General features: G+C 40.3%; 1 protein-coding gene and 1 long non-coding RNA gene across 5 annotated transcripts in view; one reads left to right on the top strand and one right to left on the bottom strand.

Annotated features, from left to right (window-relative positions):
* The window catches only part of LOC309638865, a 722,672-nt gene that overhangs the window by 204,744 nt on the left and 494,810 nt on the right, over positions 1-23,118 (top strand). The gene's annotated exons all lie outside the window — the stretch shown is intronic.
* The window catches only part of E2F3 (E2F transcription factor 3), a 79,972-nt gene that overhangs the window by 11,087 nt on the left and 45,767 nt on the right, over positions 1-23,118 (bottom strand). For all 4 annotated transcript variants that reach the window (XM_082415203.1, XM_082415204.1, XM_082415205.1 and 1 more), the window contains exon 2: positions 982-1,093. In XM_082415203.1, the coding sequence (XP_082271329.1) occupies positions 982-1,093 (112 nt within the window). The remainder of the gene's footprint in view (positions 1-981; positions 1,094-23,118) is intronic.

Genomic DNA, 23,118 nt, shown 5'->3' with positions numbered 1-23,118 from the left:
GTAGTTTCTACTTTGGCTTACCCTACTCCCTGGGTCTAGTGAAGTATCTCACACATAGTAGGTGCTCAAAAATATCTGTTGAATGAATGAAAAAGTGCTGTAGCCTCATGGGAACAGCACATGTGGAGCCTAATTTGATGGGGTCCGGCTGTGAATCTCTCCAGCATTTGATGATGGGGCCCAGACAGACCCATCCTAACTGCCCTTTCAGACTCCAGTGTCTCTGTGTGTATATAACTCGTTCACCAACTTTTCAAATAATGTAGATGAAGAATACCTGGAAAAGTCGTTCAATCCAGTCTCCCCATCCCTCTGGAATGAACTGTCCTCATTTAATATTGCATTTATTCTCTTATAGGTAGGTGCACAGGTCAAGGGTTTAACTGAGTACAACACACAATTTGCGGATTGCCTAATTCATACACCACAGGATAGGACACAGTCTAAATTAATTTAGCCTTTGCATTAAATGCCAAAGATATAAAGGACTATTTAGCTATTTCCAACCTACTTTTCTCTCTCTCCCAAAAGAAACGATTGTGTTTAATGGAAATGGAAGCTAGCTGCAATTTACTGGTCTCAATTCTTACGCTGCCATATGCTGAACTAGAGATTTAGGCTGGCATAGATATCACCTACAGCCAGCTAGCCCTGGTCCCTGAACTAAGGTCCATGAAGGAAAGTTAAAGTTAGATTTGACTATGGAAAAGTGCCAAAGAGCTTGTATTCTGAGTTGAAAAATGAAACTGCACACATCAAAAGAGGCCTCCCCTGAAGTCAGTATTCAGGTACCAGAGTGACTCTGTAAACCTCTCACTGGGTGTCTGCAGACATCATATTTATTTTTTTGGATAGGCACAGGCAGAAATGAAAAAGAACCAAACATGCCAAAATTATCCACACCTTGGCATCCCTTCAGCCACAAGCTCTGAAAGTTGGGAAGCTCACACCCAAGAGAGGAAGAGATGATGGAATCCTTACTTTTTGGACTATCTGGACTTCGGAGCGCAGCTCTTCCTTTGCCCTTGGGGGTTTTTAAACCATCTGAGAGGTACTGCTGACCGCTTTCTCCTAGCTCCAGCCTGCGCTTTGCCTGGAATAAGAGAGTACAGTCGTTGGTCGCTGGTCATGTGGACGATCACAAGTGAAGCCAAACGCCACAGGCTTGCGCCAGCCCGCTGGCCCCCTCCATTTCACTCAGGGTCTCGGTTCCCTCCAGCCGGGGCTCTGGCTCCGGAGGCGGAGCTCTCGCCACCTGGGCTCAGGTGGACAAATCCAACCATCCTTCAGGGTTAGGCTCTGGAGCCACTTTGTTCATTTACTCATTGATTCAACATACGTGCCAGGCATGGGGCTGGAGACTAAGAATACCGCAGGCATCATGGGACTTAAATTCACTTTTCCCCAGCAAACCTCTGCTTCTGTCTCCATCTCTGACCTGGGGTGAACCCCCTTCTTTGTGCTCCCCAAACACTCTGTGTTTATTGGTATCATAACACTTGCTGGATGTAAGAGTTATTTTACTTATCTGTTTCTCATTTCCTTTAAGGCAGGGACTGCTTCCGATTTATCTTTGCATACCCAGGGGTTGGTACAGAGCCTGGGTTTCTGTAGGAATTCAGTCACACACACACACTCTCTCTCTCTCTCTCTCTATATATATATATATTCAATGAAAGAAAGGGTGATTGAATAGTAACACAACTGGTCACAGACTACAAATGCTCATTCATCAGAATAACAAATACCGCAAACACTCAATCCTGGGTTTCAACTAGGATTACTTTCCCCATTTGGTCATCAAACTGGGCAAACGAGAAGCTCTCACCCAAGTTTTTCATCTGATTTTTCATATAAAATATGCACTTCATGCCTTTTATGTCCTGGGTTCTGGGCGAAGGGAACAGAGGTAAGCAAGACAGGTAAGAGTCCCTTGGTTCCTAGTGCGCAGAGCCCAGGAGAGAAGCCAGGTAATTAAGTAAGTAACTGCTGAGTCCTGACTGCACGGGTGTGAAGGGTGTTCAGACGGGGGTGGTACCAACTAGACACCCACGTGACAATGTGCACTTAGGCTCATTTCAGGGCAGATGCTTCTAATGAGGAGATTCACAATTTCAAAATAACTCCCCATGACATAGAAACGGAAGTAACAACTTATCAGCTGAACTTGCTCTGTTCACTAAGAAGCCATGAGCCACAGGCAGCTCACCCGATCTGACCCGTGCTGTCCATGTAAAACACACACTGGATTTCAAAACTTAGCACGAAAAAGGCTGAAAGAGCTCAAGAATAATTCTTATGTTGATTACATGTTAAAATGATGCTGTTTTGGCTTCATAAAATATTACTAAGTAAGATGCTATAAAAATTATCATTTCACCTTTTTCCGTATATATATATATGGAAAATATATGTATCTTTTTACTATGTGGCTTGCATTTGTGGCACACATTACCTTTCTGCTGAGCAGTGCATCACTACTCCAAAGGCCTAGGAATGACAATGAGCAAATTAACTTTCTTAATTTCATTGTCTGCTCCCAAACACTCTTGTCAAATCCTTGTGTGGGCCTGTTGCTTCGGTTGGCCCAGTGAACATTCCCTTCCCTCTCACAGACTACGAGTGCCCCGGTGCACACAGGTGACCCTGGTGCACACAGGTGACCCCGGTGCACACAGGTGACCCAGGCCCGGCTGGTCTTTATGCACCATCCGCCCCCTCGCCCACAGCGATTGCAGTCCTTCTGGCACAGGACCAAAGCTGGGTGAACGAAGGCAACCCCAGGAGTTTTTCTGGAACTACTGGTAGGAAGGGGTGTGCCTTCTTAGTAAGGTTGATAAGCTGGTAGCTGAAAGCTACCTGGAAATGAGGCCTCCCCAGGGGAAAGCAGAGTGGAGAAACAGAGAGAAGGGGGTCTGAGGCCATCATTCAAAACTCTGGGTCAGGTCATGCAGTTGGCCTTCCCCAGACTTTTCAGTTACATCAGTTACATTAGCCAATAAAGTCTCCTTCTGGCTCAAAGCACTTTGAGTTGGGCTCCTGAAAGTATGGGGAGGATGTGACAACCTGTGGAAATGGCTGAGTCAAGACGGGCTCCAGTGAAATGGGGAGCTGGCATGCCTTGCTAACAAGGGGCCAGGTGTGTTGGTTACTTCTTGTGGCCTGCAGGAAATTACTACTGATAGAGACAAGCTTTGTAGAGGCTTACCTAAAAGTAGAGAAGGAGAAAACAGCTTTGCTTTGGAGGCTTTTTCTCAGTAGAGAGCAATCCAAGAAGATATACAGCTGTATTCTCTGCCCCTGCTAAAGTCCACAGAAGGAAGGCAAAATGGGAAAAGGGCTTGGGCCCCTGAGCTCCTGGCCCCTTAAGGCCACACTCTCCTTGAACCCTCAATAAAGAACCACCCACTGGCCAGCAGCCTGGGGGCATAGTCGTTTGTGCCTCCCCATCCTCAGCTACTGTTTCAAATTGCTTTGAGGCTAAGGCCTGTGGAAGCAGCGAGCTGTAGGCTGGGGAAACTCCAAGATCTGTTGCTAAGAAACTGCAATCTAACTTCAAGGACCAGGACTAGTCAGGTTGTGTGACTTTGGGAACCAAGCACCAAACCACAGAGTTGACAAATCTCAATACTAGATAGAAAATCGACTACATTTGAAAGGCACCAGAGGAAGCAAAGGCCTATGAGACCTCAGTCTTTAAGTGAATCAATCCCTAAACCTATAAAACTCACACTGAAAAGAAATGAGCTGTGAAAGAAAGGCAGCCCCAGAAAAATCCTCCCAGAGGGTAGAAATCGGGGTGGCCATCTTGGCGCCACAAGCAAGCCACATCTCCAGCAAGTCTCCAAGTGCCTGCTATTCCTGTTGAGGGGGACATGACATGCTCTGGGAGGTGACCACCGTGTGTGATTTCCTCTTTTCCAAACGGATGTTTCTGCTGGGTTATCCTGTTACCTCTCCTCCACTGCTGAGTGAGTGGGGACTAAGCTGGAACACACGGTACTTGTAGGTCCTAGATCTGACGACGGGCACAGTAACTGGCCTTCCTTTTGGGGAAGGGCTAGGATGGAGCATATTGCTTACCTTAGCAAGTTCGCGCACACATGCCTGTTAAAACAAACAGGAAGCCAGAAGGGAGGAGTTAAACAGGGCAGGTAGTCTCTGCCTACACCCCCTTGCCCTGGACAGAGCACCAGCGCAGATAAAAATCTCCTCTTGGTATTCAGATTTTCTGCTGTTCTTCATTGGCTCCTGAAGATCTGTGTAATCCCCTGGGGTCATTTTTCCTCCACCTGAAGAATGTCCTATAGCATTTATTTTAATCTATGCTGGTGACAAATCATCTTAGTTTTATTTTTTCTGAAAACATTTCATCTTCATCTGTGAAGGATATTTTCAATGGATACAGAATTCTGGGTTGATTTTTTTTTTTCCTGTCAGCACTTTCAAGAGAATGTTCCATGTACACTTAAAACTAATATAATATTGTAAATCAAACACAATAAAAAAAATCAAATAAAAAAAAAAATCTCCTCTTGGTCATCTCAATTTTTGTTTGCTCTTAGTGTGAACATCTTGCTGAACGGAGAGCTGTCCTGTTTATAAACAGATCTTCATATTATATGGCCCCTACCAGTGAAGCAACTAATATATCTGGTGCTTAACAGAAGGCCCAGCCATTTGGTCCTAAGCAGGAGTAAAGGCCGAACATGAGTGATGCTATATAGATCACCCACACGGCATCTGCTTGAGCAGATCAAGGGTGGCTTTTACTAGAAAGGAAGTATGTGCTAACTATAGGACCTCAGCCCCAACTATGACAACATGCCTCTGCAAGGAACAGTTGCACTGTTATTCATTTCAGAAAATGTACGTATGAAAATAATAGGAGTAACTGTCAGGCAGCCAAGCAGTGGGCCGAGGGGAACATCCATGGTTTCTGTCTACCTGGCATTTGTTGCCCCTAATTTTTCATTTGGGGAACTTCTCTGCAGTTCTTAGTTCAGGTGGTTTCTCTGTCTCCAGGCTTGAAAACAAAAGGCCTGACACTGTTCAACATCTTAGGCTGGCCCTTACTATCTAGGTTACAGAGGTGAGTACCTTAATCTGGGCCCACCAATCACTGTAGTCCAGTCAGCTGGCGAATGTGACTGGTTTACGGGTGGTTTACCCATGACCAAAGCAGGATGAATCACTCAATGATGGGATTTTTGTTGGAAAGTACAGGGTTCTTTTCACTGGGAGTTATCAGGCTGGTAGGATGTAAGCCTGGAGCTACCTGGGAACTGAGCCAACAGAGAAGAAAGCAGAGTTAAGAGCTAGAGAGAGACTGAGTCCCAGTGCCTTCAAGGGAGGTACGAGATCTTACCAGTCCCAAAGACAGATCTACTAGACTTTCATTTGTGTGAGCTGAAGAATTCCCTTTTTTGGTAGGAGAAAACTGTTAGATTACTACCACTTGCAACCAAGAGTCCTAGATATAGCCTTTTAGTATTAACCATAATGCACTCAACATTTGAGTGCTTACAATAGGTCATACGCCAGGTTAATTGCTTTCCATTTGACTGTATTATCTTATTTTTACAACAACCCCATAAGATAGTTGTTATTATTATTTCCTATTTTGCAGGAGAAAATGGAGGTTTAGAGCTCTTAAATAACTTTTCCAAGATCCCCACAGCCAGTAAGTAAGCCTACTCCAAAGTCCATGCTTATAACCACTCCATAAAATGATTGTGAAAGATTGCCATAAAAATATTTGAAAAGTTATATTAAATTGATACCATCTTACTTTATGATAAACTTAAGTTTTATTTTATTTATCATTAAAAAAAAACAACTTTCCTTTACATAAAATGCACGTGGTAATTCAAACAGCACAAATGGATATACATGGGTAGCAAACCTTTCTCCCAGGGACCTCCCTGGTTGTGCAGTGGTTAAGAATCCACCTGCCAATGCCGGGGGACACGGGCTCAATCCCTGGTCCAGGAAGATCCTACATGCCATGGAGCAACTAAGCCCGTGTGCCACAACTACTGAGCCCCCGCGCCACAACTACTGAAGCCCGCACGCCTAGAGCCCGTGCTCCGCAACAAGAGAAGCCACTGCAATGAGAAGCTCGCGCACCGCAACGAAGAGTAGCCCCGCATCTCTGCAACTAGAGAAAGCCCGTAAGCAGCAATGAAGACCCAGCGGAGCCAAAAATAAATAAATAAATAAATAAATAAAAAACATAAAAATAAAAAAACAGACTGTGTGTTTCATAACCATTAAAAAAAAAAAAACTTTCTCCCACTCTTTTTAGTTTTTTTAAAATTTTTATTGGAGTATAGTTGATTAACAACGTGTCTTTCTCCCATTCTTGATCCCCAGTTCCTTTCCTCAAAAGCAAGCACTACTAAGTTACTTAGATATCCTTTTAGATAGTCTAGGTAAATACAAGTATACATATATAGTTTTATACCACCACACCTTATAAAATTTTTTTTACACAAATGGTAGCAAACCGCACACTATTAATAACATGTCTCAGAGTTTGGTCCCTATCAGTACACATAGAATGACCTTATTTTTTAGAGCTTCATAATACTGTATTCATTAATATACCATGATTTGTTTACTTAGCCAGACACCTACTAATGGACATTCAACACTCCTCTGCTATAACCACTTTCCCAATAAATATTCATGATGGCACTGTGGGGTAGGCATTCCTATATCCATCTTGCACTGAGGCAGAGAAGTTAAGGATTTACCTAAAGTCTCAGTTAATAAGTCACAGATACCAGGATTGAACCCAGGTCTGTTCAAATAATTTGTCAGTGACCACGACTTCCCTGGACTGATTGAGATGTCACTCCTTTGCTGCCATAGCAATTTCTAGGCTGCTGGGGCATGATTTCACCATCATAACATATATATACTCCAGGTTTCTGCACTGAACCTGAGTGCAGTCTCAGGTCTTAAGTAACTTAGTTTTCCCAGAGCCTTGCATATGGCATGCACTCAGTCAAATTGACTTATTTATTTTGAATGAACCAAAGAATAAATTCCCAAAGTCTCTTGGCAGGTAAATCACAAAGCTCCAACATTACCAACCTGTAAAGGGGATACTTAAATATATATATATATTTACACATGCTGGAGATTAATCTACATGTTTGGAAAGATTTTTAAGAAATATAAAGGGGGAGAAATTAAGGTTGCAGAAGGCTATGTATAATATGATCTCATAGGGGTAAAAAAACTATAAAACTATAGATCTCAATATGAAATTTTCCATGTATCCATGAGGAAAAAGGTCTGGAAAGATCTACATCAAATGTTAATGGAGATTATCTCTGAGAAGTAAAATTAAATATGAGGTAATGATTTCATGTTTATAGCTCTATAATATTTGGTTGGGTTTTACAAAGTGATATGTCTATATACACATTAAATTTATATCTTTCAAACTAACACTTCCACTTTTTGGAATACATTCTGAGAACATTTATGTTGTTTCTAGGGTTTGTCTATTAAAAACAGCACAGCCAGTTTCTTGAATATTTATACTTTTCTACTTATGTCCAACATAAATGCCCAATCTCAGAAGAAAAATTTCAGTAAGTTATTGTACATTTATATAATGGAATGTTATGCAATTAATAATGATGTACTTCTATATATGTAAGTTTTTTTTTTAAAAAGTGTGAATAGTAAAATTTTATTTCTGTGGGGAAACTATATGCATAGAAAGAAAGTAAGTCAGGATATATAACAAACAGTTTAAGAGTATTAATCTTTGGGTGGTAGGATTATGGTGATTTTATTTCTTCTTCTTAACTTTTAATATTACTAAGTCACTTTAAAGTGAGTGTGGGTTTCTTGCATAACAAGAAAAACAAAAATCCTTTCCATTTGGAGTTCAACAAAAGAGGTCTGGTGGTTTATACCCATTCAATGTGTACGGGTATGGGTTCAAAACAGAAATGGGATATGCTACCAGAATGCGCATCCTATTTTCACAGTGGGAAGGGAAGTGGTGTTCTTATCTGCCATTCAACTGAGTCACAGGAAAAAATTAAATCAAGAAAAAGGCATGCTGGCTGTAGGTTAACAAACTGTGAACACTAAAATAAACTCCCTTTACCCCAGTTAATAGATCTGGGCAAGGGAAAGAACTAGATATACGATACATTTTGTCTCAAAGCCAAGGGTGAGACAGGGTATTTTGAACAGAGGAAGAAGGGAAATAGAGGAAAATGGAGATTAAATCAGTAGAATGAGGACCAGATTAAATACAATACTGAAATAACCCAAAGGAGGGGATCTCCAGCTTGAGACTAGACCACAGTTGAAACCCACTTGGATTCTGGCCATTAGGTCAGTGGGTTAGGGCACAAAGATTATAAGAAAAGAATACTTAAGTTTCCAGCTGTGACTATATATTAACTCAACCTGGTTAAGCATTTAAAAAGGGAGTGGGAGTTGGGGGTCTTAAGCAGGCTGTCCAAGCACAACCAGAAGGACAGAGACTTGGAAGGGCCCCAGTTTGGAGGTGCTCGTGGCAGGGAGGAGGGCTCTGATGCAGAGGATAAAGAAGGGGCCAAATCATGGTCCCTTACATGCCAGGCGAATAACCACACTCCCAGCATCAACCTTTCATTGATATAAGGTTACCTAAGATGAAGAGCTCTGAGGTCTCCTCTGGAGTTGCTGTTGTTGTTGTTTTTCCCCCCAGCAATAGGTAAGCTCAGAACCTATCAAGAGCAGCGTCTCTATGAGCTGTTAGGTGGGGAGCTTAATCAGAAACCAATATATCTCAGAGAACTGATGAACTGAACAGCACGCCGGAAGCTCAGACGGAGGTACCTGGCACCAGGAGTAGCTAGTATGCATTTTATCTTGGTGGAGATTTCCCCTCACATTCCACATCCCAGCCTCCAGCAGTTGGTGGGCTGAATATTCTCTCTCCTTTCTCAGAGATGTCCCTCTCCACGCCTGCCCCACTGTCCCAGCCAGATCCCCCCATCATTTCTCACTGGATTACTAGAATGGATCCCAAACTTGACCATTTTTCTCCTTCTGATTTTTAAACTACAGATCTAGGCGTTTTAACTTCACTCTAACTTGTATTTGTGGACTAGTTTGGGAATCTAACCACATACATATGAATGTTTCTAAAGGAAAAGGAATCTCAAACTGATGTATAACTTTGGAATAGAATCCATTTACTTATGAACTGCTGACTGCCTTCCTTTTTATATCATTAAAAAAAATAATTTAAAACAATTTAAAAATAAATAGATGCACATGATTTTTTAAAAAATCCACTAGTTCAGGGATCTACCTTGCCAGGGGAACAAATTTTACTATTTTTCCTGGAGGTCACCTCCATATTTCTAAGTAAAATAAGCTTACACAGACATTTCTTGGTTTAGCCATTTTAGTTATTATGAAGACTTCCTTCAATGATAAGACAGCCAACTTTCTTCCACCCTTTCTCCCAATAGTGACATCATTATTTTTGTTTAAATTAAAAGCCAGTGCTGTGCATTTTGACTACACAAATATCGTTCCCTCAGAGTCAAACAGTATACTGAGAATGCGTTTCCTTTTTGTAAAGTTCGTTGCTGTTTTCTTTGGAGTTCCCGATTGTCTTTCCCGCTTGTTGGCACCATCTGCCTTCACCACATCCTCAACTTTTTCCAACTCTCCATCATATCAGATATTCTATCAAGTCTCCACTTTTTCTCTCTGAAGCTCTTGGACCTCCTGCTGTCTAGACCCTAGACGGTTCTCCAGGCCATCGCATGGCTGTCATTCTGCAGTTTTCCCTCACCACGTACAGTGTTGAAGCCTGAGGTGGACATCTGTCATTTTATTTGACTGCCCAGCCTCTGAACCTTCCCTTCCCTCCTGTGGGTTAGGAAATTCCCCTTTGTCAGTCTTGGTGGGAGGCATAACCACCTTCTTACTGTTGGGGCCCAGGGCAGGCCACCCCAAAATATGCCTCAATAACACAATGATTATTTTGAATTAAACTTGCTTGAGAAACAGCTGGAAAAAAAATGATATTAAAAAAACCAAAATGCTTTGACTCCCCGTCCCCCATGAAAGTGGGAAATAAATCTCCCATGTGAAGGTATAGAAAGCATCCTTATCGGAATTAGGGAATTCAAGGCTAAGGGAGCCGTATAAACAAACTTTGTTACTTCTTCATTAGTCTGCTACCCCAAGTACAAGCCCCTTTGTTTCGTTAAATCTTCACAAATAATTGTTTCTTCGTCTAAAAATGATATATAAACAGTCTGCTTTGGTCACTTTGGGGGTCCCATTTCTCTGAGACCTCCGTGCACATGAATTAAATTGGTTCTTTTCCTCCTCTGTTAATCTGTCTTGTGTCAATTTAATCATCAGACTAGCCAAAAGAGCTCAAGAGGGGTGGGGGAAGAATTCCCCCCTCTTGAATCAACCATAGAAATTGAAGACTCCCAATCCTCTCTCCCAGCTTCCCTGGAACCTGGGCTAGGGCTACCTAGGCTGGGACAGGCAGTCACACCCACCCTAGATTTGGAGTCTGGAGTTGCTCCTGCAAAACAGCAGAGCGGAGGTGATGGCTGTGGTTTGACGTCTTAGCTGTGGTTCTGGCTAGGGATACTTCCTTGTTCCTGCCTGTTTGCCAAGCCAAGTTCTCTAATCTTCCTGACAATTCAGCGAGTGATCCAATATCCTTTCAATAAACATCTTTTCTGCTTCAGTTGGCCAGAGTTGTGTCCAATTGCTTGCAATAGAGTCAGTTTCTGATCCCACTGTTAATCCATTGTTTTCCTGGAACATATCCGAACAGTAGTATGGAAGAGAAAATTTGAGCCCTTATATATCTGAAATGCGTATTTCACCCTTACATTTGATAGTCTGTCTAAGAATTTAAGGCTGAACATCTGTTGCCCTCAGAACTCTGAAGGCACTGCTCCTGGGGTTTTGATATCCAGTGTTGATGATGAGAAACCTGCAGCCAGATTCTCATTCCTTTGAAGCTATTCGATTTTTAACCTCCCTGAAAGCTTCCAGGCCTGTCTTAACATTTATTGTAAAATTTCATAACACGTATTCAGGTGTGCATCTTTTTCTCACTCACTGCATGAGGAAATCATGGGCTTCTAGAAACTACGTGCTTGGCCTTCAGCTGTGAGAAACATTTATGTTGTAAACCATTCCCTCTCATTGTCTTGATCTAATCTTTCTGGAATTCCTATTCCTCTTGGATTGATCCTCTAAAGCTTTTATTTTCTATTTTCCATGTCTTTTTTGTTGTTGTTGTTCTACTTACTGACATCAAATTTACTTACTTGCTTACATCAAATTTAGCTTTTACTTGACTTAAAAAAAAAAAGGGCAGCTAGATTTTTAGTTTCCAAGAACATTTGTTTTGCTCCCTGATCAACCTATTTTTATAGCATCTTGTTCTTGTTTTATGAATAGCATAGCCTCTCCAACGTCACTAATTATTTCTTTTAAAGTCTTCGTTTGTTTCCTGTTTCATTTGTTTTCTCCATAGTCATAATTACCTACCTAAAAAAAAAAAAAAAAATCTTGGTCTCACTCTATAGTGTAGTCTTTTCTCAAATGTCTTACCAAGCTTTGTGTCTTTAAGACACACATTTGAGAATAAAACAGTACAGCGACAACTGGGTGCTGTATGATTCAAGTTGAGGTGATGCCCTTAAGTGACAGAATGGAGCCAATCCATTTATTTTGAGATTTCTCAAAAAATTATTTGTCTGGGGAAAACTCTCCTGGTTTCTGGACGCTAATTCTGCATGAAGACCTTGATGAGAATCCCCTTTTATCTCTGGTTTTGTCACACGAGCTTCTGTGACTCTCCAGAGCCGACGGATACCCTCTTTGGTCATGGCTTCCTCTGTTCTACTTAATGATCGCCGTTCCTCTACCAGTTCTCTGTGTTCCAGAGATCTGTTGGATTATCTTGGCCACGAAAAGCCCCCCTCTCATTTTCTTTTATTTTTTTAAATTAATTTTTATTGGGGTATAGTTGCTTTACAATGTTGTATTAGTTTCTACTGTACAGCAAAGTGAATCAGTTATACATATACATATATCCCCTCTTTTTTGGATTTCCTTCCCATTTAGGTCACCACAGATCATTGAGTAGAGTTCTCTGTGCTATACAGTAGGTTCTCATTAGTTGCCCCCTTCTGATTTTCAATGATTAAAAAAATTGTTTACTATTGTTTTTATAGGGTTTCAAGAGAAAGAAGATAAATACGTGTGACAATCTGCTTTTCTGAACCGTAAGTGTCCCTCTATGTGTTTAATTCTCATTCATCAGCAAGTGGTATTGATGGGTCTCTAAGTATAAGGCACTGTGCCTGGCACTTTATATCAGTAAATGAACTCAAATAATAGAGGCAATTGTATCTTTTGCAAATGCTGAAGCCCTAATATCTTTCCTACCTAAGTCTCTACCCCAATAATTAGATGTTGATCTTCAAAAGCCAAGACCTCTGAAAACCTTTTACAGATTAATTCTATATCTATCTATCTATCTATCTATCTATCTATCTATCTATCTATCTATCTATCTATACCAAACTAACAGTAAATGGGTAAGAAGCTTAAGAGAAAGGCCTGATTAATAAGTTACATAGACCTAACGTTACTCAGATGAAATAAGAAAAAATGAGTAATACTTTTAATAATAAGAAACACTATGATGACCCTTTTGATCTGTGAGTCATAGAGGTCTCTCAATCAGAGTGGGCAAAAGGTTTTTATCCCCCATGCAATGCTTAAGCTTTATTATTCCCTTCAAAGTCTGGATTTTCTATGCTTTTACAGAAAAATACACGGCAGGGAAAATTGTGCAATTAAATCGTTAACTTAAAAGACAGTTCTACATTTATTCATATGTTCATATCGTGTCCTTCTGTCATTTAAATGATTGCTAGCCTTAAATACGTAGTTATTGTCCATAAAATGGAATTTAAGAACTCTTCTCTTCAGACATCTGAATTTCCAATGTGGAGGTTGGCAAAAGTATTTAAAATATATTCAGTGCTGGGCACTTAGGAAGCTTAGGCTCTCATTCTGCTGCTCAGATGTCTCCCTGCAATAGTGTACTTGAATCTCCCACTCGAGTACTATTTAATCTCTACTTCCCTCTCCAATTCCCAGTTTTGGTCTTAAGATTTTACCTCACTTCAACAGTAATGCAATAAACCAGGAAGCTGGCAAACGTTTTCTGTAAAAGACCAGGTAGTAAATATTTTAGACCTCGTGGGACACAGCTCTGTTGTAGCCTCTCAACTCTGCTATTGTAACAAGAAAGCAGCCAGAACCCACACATGAACGGGTTTGGCTGTATTCCAATAAAGCTTTATTTAAAAACAGGCAGTGGACCAGATATGGCCCCGCAGGCCACAGTTTGTGGACTCATGGGATAAATCATTATCCTCTTACAAATTTTCATTATGTTTTATCAAAGGACATCTATGTTGCTCATACCAAACACTAAAATTTTATGAAGTGAGAAAGCCAATCATCTTTTGGGTTAACGAAATTACATCTCTGTCATGCTTTGTGTTATATGTGAGGACTTGAAACAAGTACTAAAAATAAAAGCAAATTTGAGCTATCCATTTGAATAGTTGGACCTAATACCATCCATGGAAAACAATGATAATTAAACACACGAAGATACTCCTTTTTATGTCCTCAACCATGCATCGCTAAAAAGATAGTTTATAGGTGCAATAAAGGGCTATAAACAAATTCTTACTATGGGTTTGACAGATCAATTTTAGAGAGTATTAATTCAACTACTTCATAACTAGCACCAAAAAAATCTGTCCGCAAACTCTCTCCCACTGAGTTACTGTTAACACATGAGGGTAACTGTTCAGAATCTAAACTGGTTGAGTTCATAGAAGCTTACTTCAGAATGTAGTTGCTAAAATGGCTTGCAGCACAGCAGCTGGTACCTTAACTCTCAGAAAAAGAGCATGTGTTTATCACTCAGGCTCCAAAGGACAGGGCACTTGGCTCTGGAGGACACAGTTTCACAAACTATCTCCTGGTGCAGGAGCATGATAAATGGACTTCAAGAAGTAAGAATGGTTTTGGAAGATTTATGACCCTAAGAACCAATTGAAGAACTCCCTCTTAAAGTAGTAAAATGTTACTTTAAGAAATGCAAAGAACTGAAAGCTGACATCTGCTAGTGTCATATCATGTCAGGAATATCCAATACTTGTACAATTGACGTGATGGCCAAAAAGTGCTGCTTTCCTGCTCACTCAACTTTCATTTAGTGGCAAACTCTAATCCTGTATTTGAGGTCTGGGAGTTTCCAGGCTGCAGTACAGTAAGGAGGAACCCAGGTAGAGGCTGATACACTCCCTGAGTTGAGAAGATTTTGCTGAGAGTCTGGGGAGATCAAAATAGCTAGAACTTGGACAGAGGACCAAAAAGGAAAGAATATTCAGAGACAGAAACTTGGAAATCCGCAGAAGGCACCTTGGATTCAGTAGACCCTTGATCAGTGCATGCATGTGAAGAAACTACCCAAGGCTAGGAAAAACAAACTCCTGAAAGGAATAGAAAACAGTGCCTAGAGCTCCCACAGGGCCTGAAACTGCAGGCACATTGTTCCTACGATTGTTCTCAGACTGAAAAAAAAAAAAACCTCATAATTCATGAGGCATAGGGTAGAATACTCAGAAGGGTGTTGTCTCATTGGTGAGGCAAAATTAGCCCTTGAATAAACACTGCTCTGGTCCCACCCAACAAAGCAAGACCTGAAAGATCAAACTGTTTGTAAGAAACTTAACTGCATCTCAGAATAAAACGCAAGAATATTTACAGAAGTACAAAAATGTCTAGCACCCAACAATGATTATCATCTAACCAGAGATTACCAGGGTTCCAAGGAAGCATGAAAATCCCACCCATATTCAGGAGAAAAAAAAAAAAAAATCCATCAACAGAAACTGACCTGGAACTAACACAAATATTAGAATTAGTAGACAGATAAAAGTTAATGTAACTATATTCCATATGTTCAAAAAGTTATGTAGAGACATGAATGACATAAACCTACAGATTCAAGCTCAATAAATCTCAAACACAAGAAATATAAAGAAAACTATACCAAGACACATCGCAATCGCATTGCTCAAAATCAGTTTGACAAAGAGAGAAAATCTTAAAAGCAGCCAGAGGGGTTAAAAAAAAAAAGACATGTTACAAACAAAGAAATAAATGGACGGGAGGTTTCTCATTTGTAACAATGTAGTCAGAAGACAGTGGAGCAATATCTTTAAAAGCATTGAAAGAAACTGTCAAACCAGAATTCCATACCCAGCAAAAATGTTTCAAAATCCAAAGGCAAAACAGACACTTTTTCAGAGACACAAAAGCCAAAAAAAATTTTCACCAGTAGGCTTGCACTAAAAGAAATATTAAAAGAAGTCCCTTGAGCAGAAGGAGATTATGCCAGGTGGAAATATGGATCTATACAAAGCAATTAAGAGTATCAGAAATGGTAACCACACGGGTAAACATAGGAGGTTTTCCCTCCATTATATTTAGATCCCTTTAAAAGACAATTGACTGTCTAAACAAAAATAGTAAATTGTATCATGTATATGTATAAGTAAAATACATGACAATACTAGCATAAAGGCCAGGAGGGAAGAAATGGAAGTATATTTTCATAAGGTACATGGTATAATTTTAAGTAGAACTAAAGAATGAGCAGGGTTAAGTGCAAAGAGCCAAGAATAAAAAAAGACTATTGGAGAGGGAAACAAAAGAGTATTCAACTGCATTGTTAATGTCAATATATGGGGCTATTCTTTCTGCCCTTTGTATCTGAAACATTTTATAATAAATTTTGAAAAATTAAACAATGAATAGGAGTCAGTTAGTGAGAGAAAAGTAGGTATGTGACCAACAATTTGGAGGGTAATCTGGCAGCATGATCAACATTTTAAACATACACATCCTTTTGATCCTACAATTGTACTTCTGGGGACCAATTTATCCTAGAGAAATACTAAAAACATGTACACAGAGAGGCAAGTACAATCATTTTGTTACAGCATTATATCTAACAGGGGGAAGTTAAAAAAAAACAAAAACAAAAACCTAAATGTCCATTGTCCATTAATTGGGGAATGGTTAAATAAACCACTCAATATTATACACCCACATTATAGAACATCACGTAGCTGCATTATTTTATGGTGAGGTCCACCTTGGGCTTTATCTAGTTAGAAAAAAAAAACAACTCAGAACAGTATTTGCCCTATGATCTCCTATGTAAAGGCAAAAATAACCACTGTCGAAAATACACAGAAAAGGCCTCAAAGGAAGTCCATCAATGAGCAGGAAGGTGAGGGGTGGAGGAGGGGGTACACTCTATCGACTTCTGCTAGAAGGTGTGTGAGAATATACTATCTTCGTGATTCATCTCAAAAATTGGTGAAAATAGAATATTAACAGAGGAAACATGTTGTAAACAAAAATGCCTAGGGACCAGGGATTGGCCAAATGACAAATTTGAGGAACTAGAAGTTAAAGGTGAGAAGAGTGGGGGTCAGCGAACATGAGGAGTTCAGAGATGGCTGGGCTTCTGGGAGATGGGGTGCACAGAAGCCTCCGTGAAGAATGACAAAGAACAAAGTGTAATGAAAGAATGGACCGATGACAGGGAGGAAGGCAGGAAGGAAAGAAGGAAGGAAGAGGGGATGGGAGACTTTAGGTTTTAGGATTACTGACCATTTCTATAATATCACTTTTCCACTTCCCTATAGTTAGGTAACTCCGAAATTTCCAGAAAGGAAACTAAAATGTATCCAATGCCTACCATGTACTTTCATACAGATTATTTTAATTAAGGAAAGGTGGGTCCTCTAACACACTTAATTTGTTAAGATGAAAATTTCTTTGTATTTAAAAAAAAAATCAGTGTAAACATAGTGATGTCAATTCTCAGATACACTGACTATTCAGAAGCACAATATTAAACATAATATATTGCAACAGGAGAATTTCAGAACACCATTGTCCCTTGGCATCCACAGGGGATTGGTTCCAGGACCACCCCCACCCCCAACTAGGGTACCCAAATCAGAGGATGCTCAAGTCCCTTATATAAAATGGCGTAGTATTTGCATATAATCTATGCACACATCCTCTGGTATACTTCAAATAATCTCAGATTACTTATAATATCTAATATGCTATGTAAATAGTTGTAAATACAATGTAAATGCTATGTAAAAGTTGCTGGTGCACATGGCAAATTCCAGCTTTGCTTTTGGGAACTTTCTGGAATTTTTTTCCCTGAATATTTTTGATCTGAGGTTGGTTGAATCTGCGAATGCGGAAGCCGCAGATAGAAGAGGGCAGACTGTGGTCTCCTCATCTAATGGTATAAGGGAGCCTTGGTTTTCATAGGTTATCCTGGGATTCATAAGTCTCTTCAGATAATCCCTGTAAAGTCCGTTCCTCCCACTGGTGCTCTTGCTGGCTAGATCACTGAAGAGCAAACAACTGTGGGAAATATAACATAGATCCCAATTCACATGATCCCCAACAAGGTAGACATGGGATTCAACAACTTTTGAGATGGGAGAATCACCCCAAAACACCCAGATGGGGGGCAGATGATGGAAGAGCCTCCATTATTCTAATTATTTTTTCCCCAGTAACTTCCACAGAAGCTTCTTGTTTCTGTGGAATGGATTATTTAAAAAGCACTACCCACCCACAAAAAAGGCAAGTTTACCCCCTTTGTAATTACAGTTTTACCAACAGGCCTACCTGTTTTTGAGAAATCTCCTAGAGTTTAAAAGATAGAATGGATTCTTTGGAAAGTGAATAAAGTAATACTGATAAGACACGTATTGGCTCTAAGATGAGAATTCAACATTCTTTTTTTTTTTTTCTATCACAGAAGCTTTATTTATTTATTTTAACATCTGTATTGGAGTATAATTGCTTTACACAATGGTGTGTTAGTTTCTGCTTTATAACAAAGTGAATCAGCTATACATATACATATATCCCCATTTCTCCTCCCTCTTGCGTCTCCCTCCCACCCTCCCTACCCCACCCCTCTAGGTGGTCACAAAGCACCGAGCTGATCTCCCTGTGCTATGTGGCTGCTTTGCACTAGCTATCTATCTATTTTATTTATTTATTTATTTATTGGAGTATAGTTGATTTACAATGTTGTGTTAGTTTCAGGTGTACAGCAAAGTGAATCAGTTATAGATATACATGTATCCAACATTTTTGGCAAATTAAAAAAAAATGATAATGTTAGGAGAAATTGGGGGCTTCCTCCTTTTTCTTTTTTTTTTTTACTTTTGAAGAAGAATATTCTTTTATTTTCTCTTCTTGTGCCAATGCTCTTCTCTTTTAATTTATTTTTTATTTTTTTTTTCTTTTAATTTATTTTTTAAATTTTATTTTATTTATTTTTTTATACAGCAGGTGAGAATTCAACATTCTTAAAAGAAACAATAAAGAACAGAAATTTCTCACCAAATAGGACCACTAGCGAGCTTTCTAAGGCTGAGGAGGTGGAGAAATGGTCTGGGAGGGGGGTTCCAGAGGAGCCCGGCTGGGTGAGTAGGGGTCCCGCTAATGGGCTGCTTTAGCAGCAGAGCGATTCCTGCTATTAGGTAACACCTGACCTAGGATTTAAAGACCCCTCATTCTGGAGCACACAAAGTATGGGTCCTCTCTTTTTAGATCTACAGGGCAAAACAATACAGCCACCAAAATAGGAAAAATACAACTCTTTGAAAGGAGTCAAATTCTTCCACTCATTTTCGCAGTTTTGACTCCCCAGGTTCTAACACACGAAATGGACTTTAACTCCCCGTTATATGAATGTGGGCAAACATTTTGATAGAGATCATGATTCAGAAGCCTCTTCACTTACCCAATAAAGGTTCAGAACAAGGTCTTAGCTTTTTTCTACTTCATAATGAGCCACTACCTTTGAGGTACAGAAGAAAAATCAAAAGAAAGGCCTACGGCAGTGATTGCTAATGAATACATATGAAATCATGTTCATTTCCCAAATGCACATAAAAAGATCTTGAAAACATACTAGGAAAAAATACTATGAAAAATGTGGGATGGGGACTTCCCTGGTGGTCCAGTGTTTGAGAATCTACCTTCCAGTGCAGGGGACACGGGTTCGATCCCTGGTCGGGGAACTAAGATCCCACACGCCACGGGGCAACTAAGCCCGTGGGCCGCAACTCCTGAGCTCGAGTGCTCTGTAACCCGCGTGCGGCAACAAAGATCCCGCGTGCCACAACTAAGACCCGACACAGCCAAATAAATAATAAATAAATAAATTTTTTTAAAAAAAAGAAAAATGTGGGATGGAATAGGGGTGATACAATAGCTCTAAAACTGTACAAACTTGATAATACTGAATTCAAAGAACACATAGACAAAGAAAAATGTTTTTCATCCAAACGAGTTTGGAAAAAAAGAATGCTAATGTGTTGTACAGGAGATGACGATAAATGCTAACCTTCATTAATGATGAAAATCAATAACAAACTATAACGTTTAGCAAGGACCTAGCTCTATTCAGCAGCTTGGTAATTACAGGAAAAGCAGCAATTTATCCGAACAGGGCTTAAGCTCAGGTGGAACAAATCAGGCTTTCTTTAGGGGGCAATATAGCTTGTCTCCTTTTTTTACAAGTGAGTTTTTTTCTAACCCGTTTATCTTTTCACTACCTCTAGCCTATATACCTTACAACAATTCTAGGCACTGGATGTTACCTCAACAGACGTTATGTTAATTGGGAGACTAACGAGAGATTACAAAAATTACTCAAGTTGAACCTGACAATTTGGAGAACAATTTCTCCCCTAGTCTATATACAGTACGCCCTCCAGCCCTCCGTCTCAGTGGGCTCCGCGTCCACAGATTTTGGTATCCGCGTGGGTCCTGGACCCAATCCCCCCGGGAAATCGAGGAACAACTGAACTTACTTCCAGATGCGGGCAAGGTGGGTGCACGAAGCACAAACGCTCTTCATCTCCGAAGCTGCACCTGCATCACATCGCCCCACTGCCCCTCCTCCCGCTGCTTCTCAGCCTGGAAATCTCGCGAGTGGCAAAGTGAGTTCACAAACCTGAAATGCATTGCTTTTCTTGATGGGCCACCCCAGGCGGAACGTCAAAGAACCGCCTGAGGTCTCACCCTGAGAATTCAGCCACAGGTTCCTATTACCTGTGTTAGCTTTTTTACAATTGGTCATTACAAATGCAAAATAAGTACCTGATTATTTTTTATTTTATTTTTATTTATTTATTTATTTTTGGCTGTGTTGGGTCTTCGTTTCTGTGAGAGGGCTTTCTCTAGTTGTGGCAAGCGGGGGACACTCTTCATCGCGGTGCGCGGGCCTCTCACTATCGCGGCCTCTCTTGTTGCGGAGCACAGGGTCCAGACGCGCAGGCTCAGTAGTTGTGGCTCATGGGCCTAGTTGCTCCGCGGTATGTGGGATCTTCCCAGACCAGGGCTCGAACCCGTGTCCCCTGCATTGGCAGGCAGGTTCTCAACCACTAGGCCAACAGGGAAGCCCAGTACCTGATTATTAAAAATAATAACAAACAACTTATCTGTGTGGTAAATAAAACTTCCTGATCTCTACAAATCGGTTAAAGTTTACCGATCTGAGGATGTTAAAGAGTCTTATAGAATAAAACGAACCAATCCAAAAAACCCTGATAGTGTTATTAAACATATGATTAATGAATCTTGTAATTACTTTGGTACTTTTTTCAACTCCTGGACTGATGACATTAATTTTCACAAAATCTTTTTCTATTTGCACTCACACATTGCATTTGCTCACTAAAAGACGTGTGGGTGTAGGCAGTTGCTTCATAAAAAGCAGGGAGGAAAAGAGACAGGGCTATTTGAATCACATTCCAATTTAGGAGAACGCTCTCTATGATGATATTCTCGGAGCAGTTTATAAAGGTGAATAAAATAAGAAACTACAAGAACCGATACATTACAGTGAGTGTTATTTCCACCATGTCACTATATCATTCTTTTTGTCAGTTTGCAAAATATAACTTTAAAAAAATTTTTTTTAAACTGTGAGACTGTGGAGGGACAGCAAGAACGTTGGCCAAGTTGCAGAGCCTCCGTTTCTTTGTTCGTACATAGTGAAGAGAGGACTGGAAAAATCCCTGGAGAACTTTCCAGAGCCTCAAGGCCCGTGAGCATCTCTGAAACCTCTCTACTAACAAAGTTCACGTCTTTTGTTCACTTGCATTTACATTTCTGAGCAAGAGCCCTTGTGTGTGTGTTCTAATCAGAACCTGGCAAGTGCTAAATTCACCAGAAATTTTTACTAGATTAGTTACGAACATAAGGTAAAGAAAATATAATTCAAAAACCATCCTAGAACCGAAGTAGAAATTTAACAATACCAAAAGTCTCTTGATTGTGACTTCATTTGTAGCCAAACACACAAGGCTTGCTCTCTCCCCAGCTCCTTCAACCGTTAAACTTGAGGAATGGCCAAGGTGTGTGTGTGTGTGTGTCTGTGAGAGAGAGAGAGACAGAGAGAGAGGCTGAGGGACGTCTCTTAGACGTCAGAGCCAGTGGGAAAGTCCAAAGTGACCCACCTGGCACTTTGTCACTGCCAACAAAATCAGCAAGACTATTACAACAAAATACAGGGGATTCGGAGAGAAACACATGCTACCACCTGGAATCTTCGAAAGATGAGAAAGTCATCCAAAAAGCAGGTGATTTGGACTTCCCTGGTGGCGCAGTGGTTAAGAATCCACCTGCCAATGCAGGGGACATGGGTTTGAGCCCTGGTCCAGGAAGATCCCACATGACGCGGAGCAACTAAGCCCATGAGCCACAACTACTGAGCCTGTGCTCTAGAGCCTGCGAGCCACAACTACTGAAGCCCGCACACCTAGAGCCTGTGCTCCGCAACAGGAGAAGCCACCACAGTGAGAAGTTCGTGCACTGCAATGAAGAGTAGCCCCTGCCCGCCGCAACTAGAGAAAGACCGTGTGAAACAACGAAGACCCAACGCAGCCAAAAATAAATTAAAAAAAATTAAAAAAGCAGGTGATTTAAGTTTCAAGTAAGTTGCTATTTCTTGCTCAGATTGTATTTGGTATTTTCAGGATCATTTTCTTGCATGTGATATCTGGTCACTGTTACAGTCCTTGTGGTACCGAAATCACTACAAAATAACTGCACAAATCCTGGTTCCCAAACTTGGATATACATTGGAATCAACTGGAACATTCAAAAATTTCTGATGCCTGGGTCCCACCTGAGATACTGATTAGGTATATGGGTATGGTCTGGGTGGCAAGATTTTTTTTAATTTTAATGTTTGTTTATTTAAACCTGTTTTAAAAAACTGAAGTATAGTTAATTTACAATGCTGTGTTAGTCTCAGGTGTACAGCAAAGTGATTCAGATATACATATATGTGTGTGTGTGTATATATTTGTGTGTATATATATTCCTTTTCAGATTCTTTTCCATAATAGGTTATTATAAGATACTGAATACAGTTCCCTGTGCTATACAGTAGGTCCTTGTTATTTATCTATTTTATATATATTAGTGTGTGTATGTTAATCCCAAACTCCTAATTTATCCCCACCCCTTCACCCCCTGCCATCCCCTTTGGTAACTATAAGTTTGTTTTCTATGTCTGAGTCTATTTCTGTTTTGTAAATAAGCTCATTTGCATCATTTTTTAGATCCCACATATAAGTGATATCACATGATATTTGCCTTTCTCTGTCTGATTTACTTCACTTAATATGATCATCTCTAGGTCCATCCATGTTGCTGCATGGGTGGCAAGATTTTTAAAAGCCATGCAACTGAGTCTAACATCTAGCAAAGTTTTAGAACTATGGCTCTACGGTAAACCCTGGTTGGCAATTAGGCTCAGAAGTTACTGCCATTTATGGAGAGTCTGCCTTACCTTGCCAAATACAAGCACAATTATGGTGTGGTGAACACTCATCAGGGGGAAATATGTATTCTGTTCTGTCACCAAATTATTTTTAAAGG

Source organism: Balaenoptera physalus (genome assembly GCF_965194825.1).
Source record: "Balaenoptera physalus genome assembly, chromosome: 11".
Lineage (NCBI taxonomy): Eukaryota > Metazoa > Chordata > Mammalia > Artiodactyla > Balaenopteridae > Balaenoptera > Balaenoptera physalus.
This window is presented reverse-complemented; position numbering and strand designations above follow the sequence as displayed.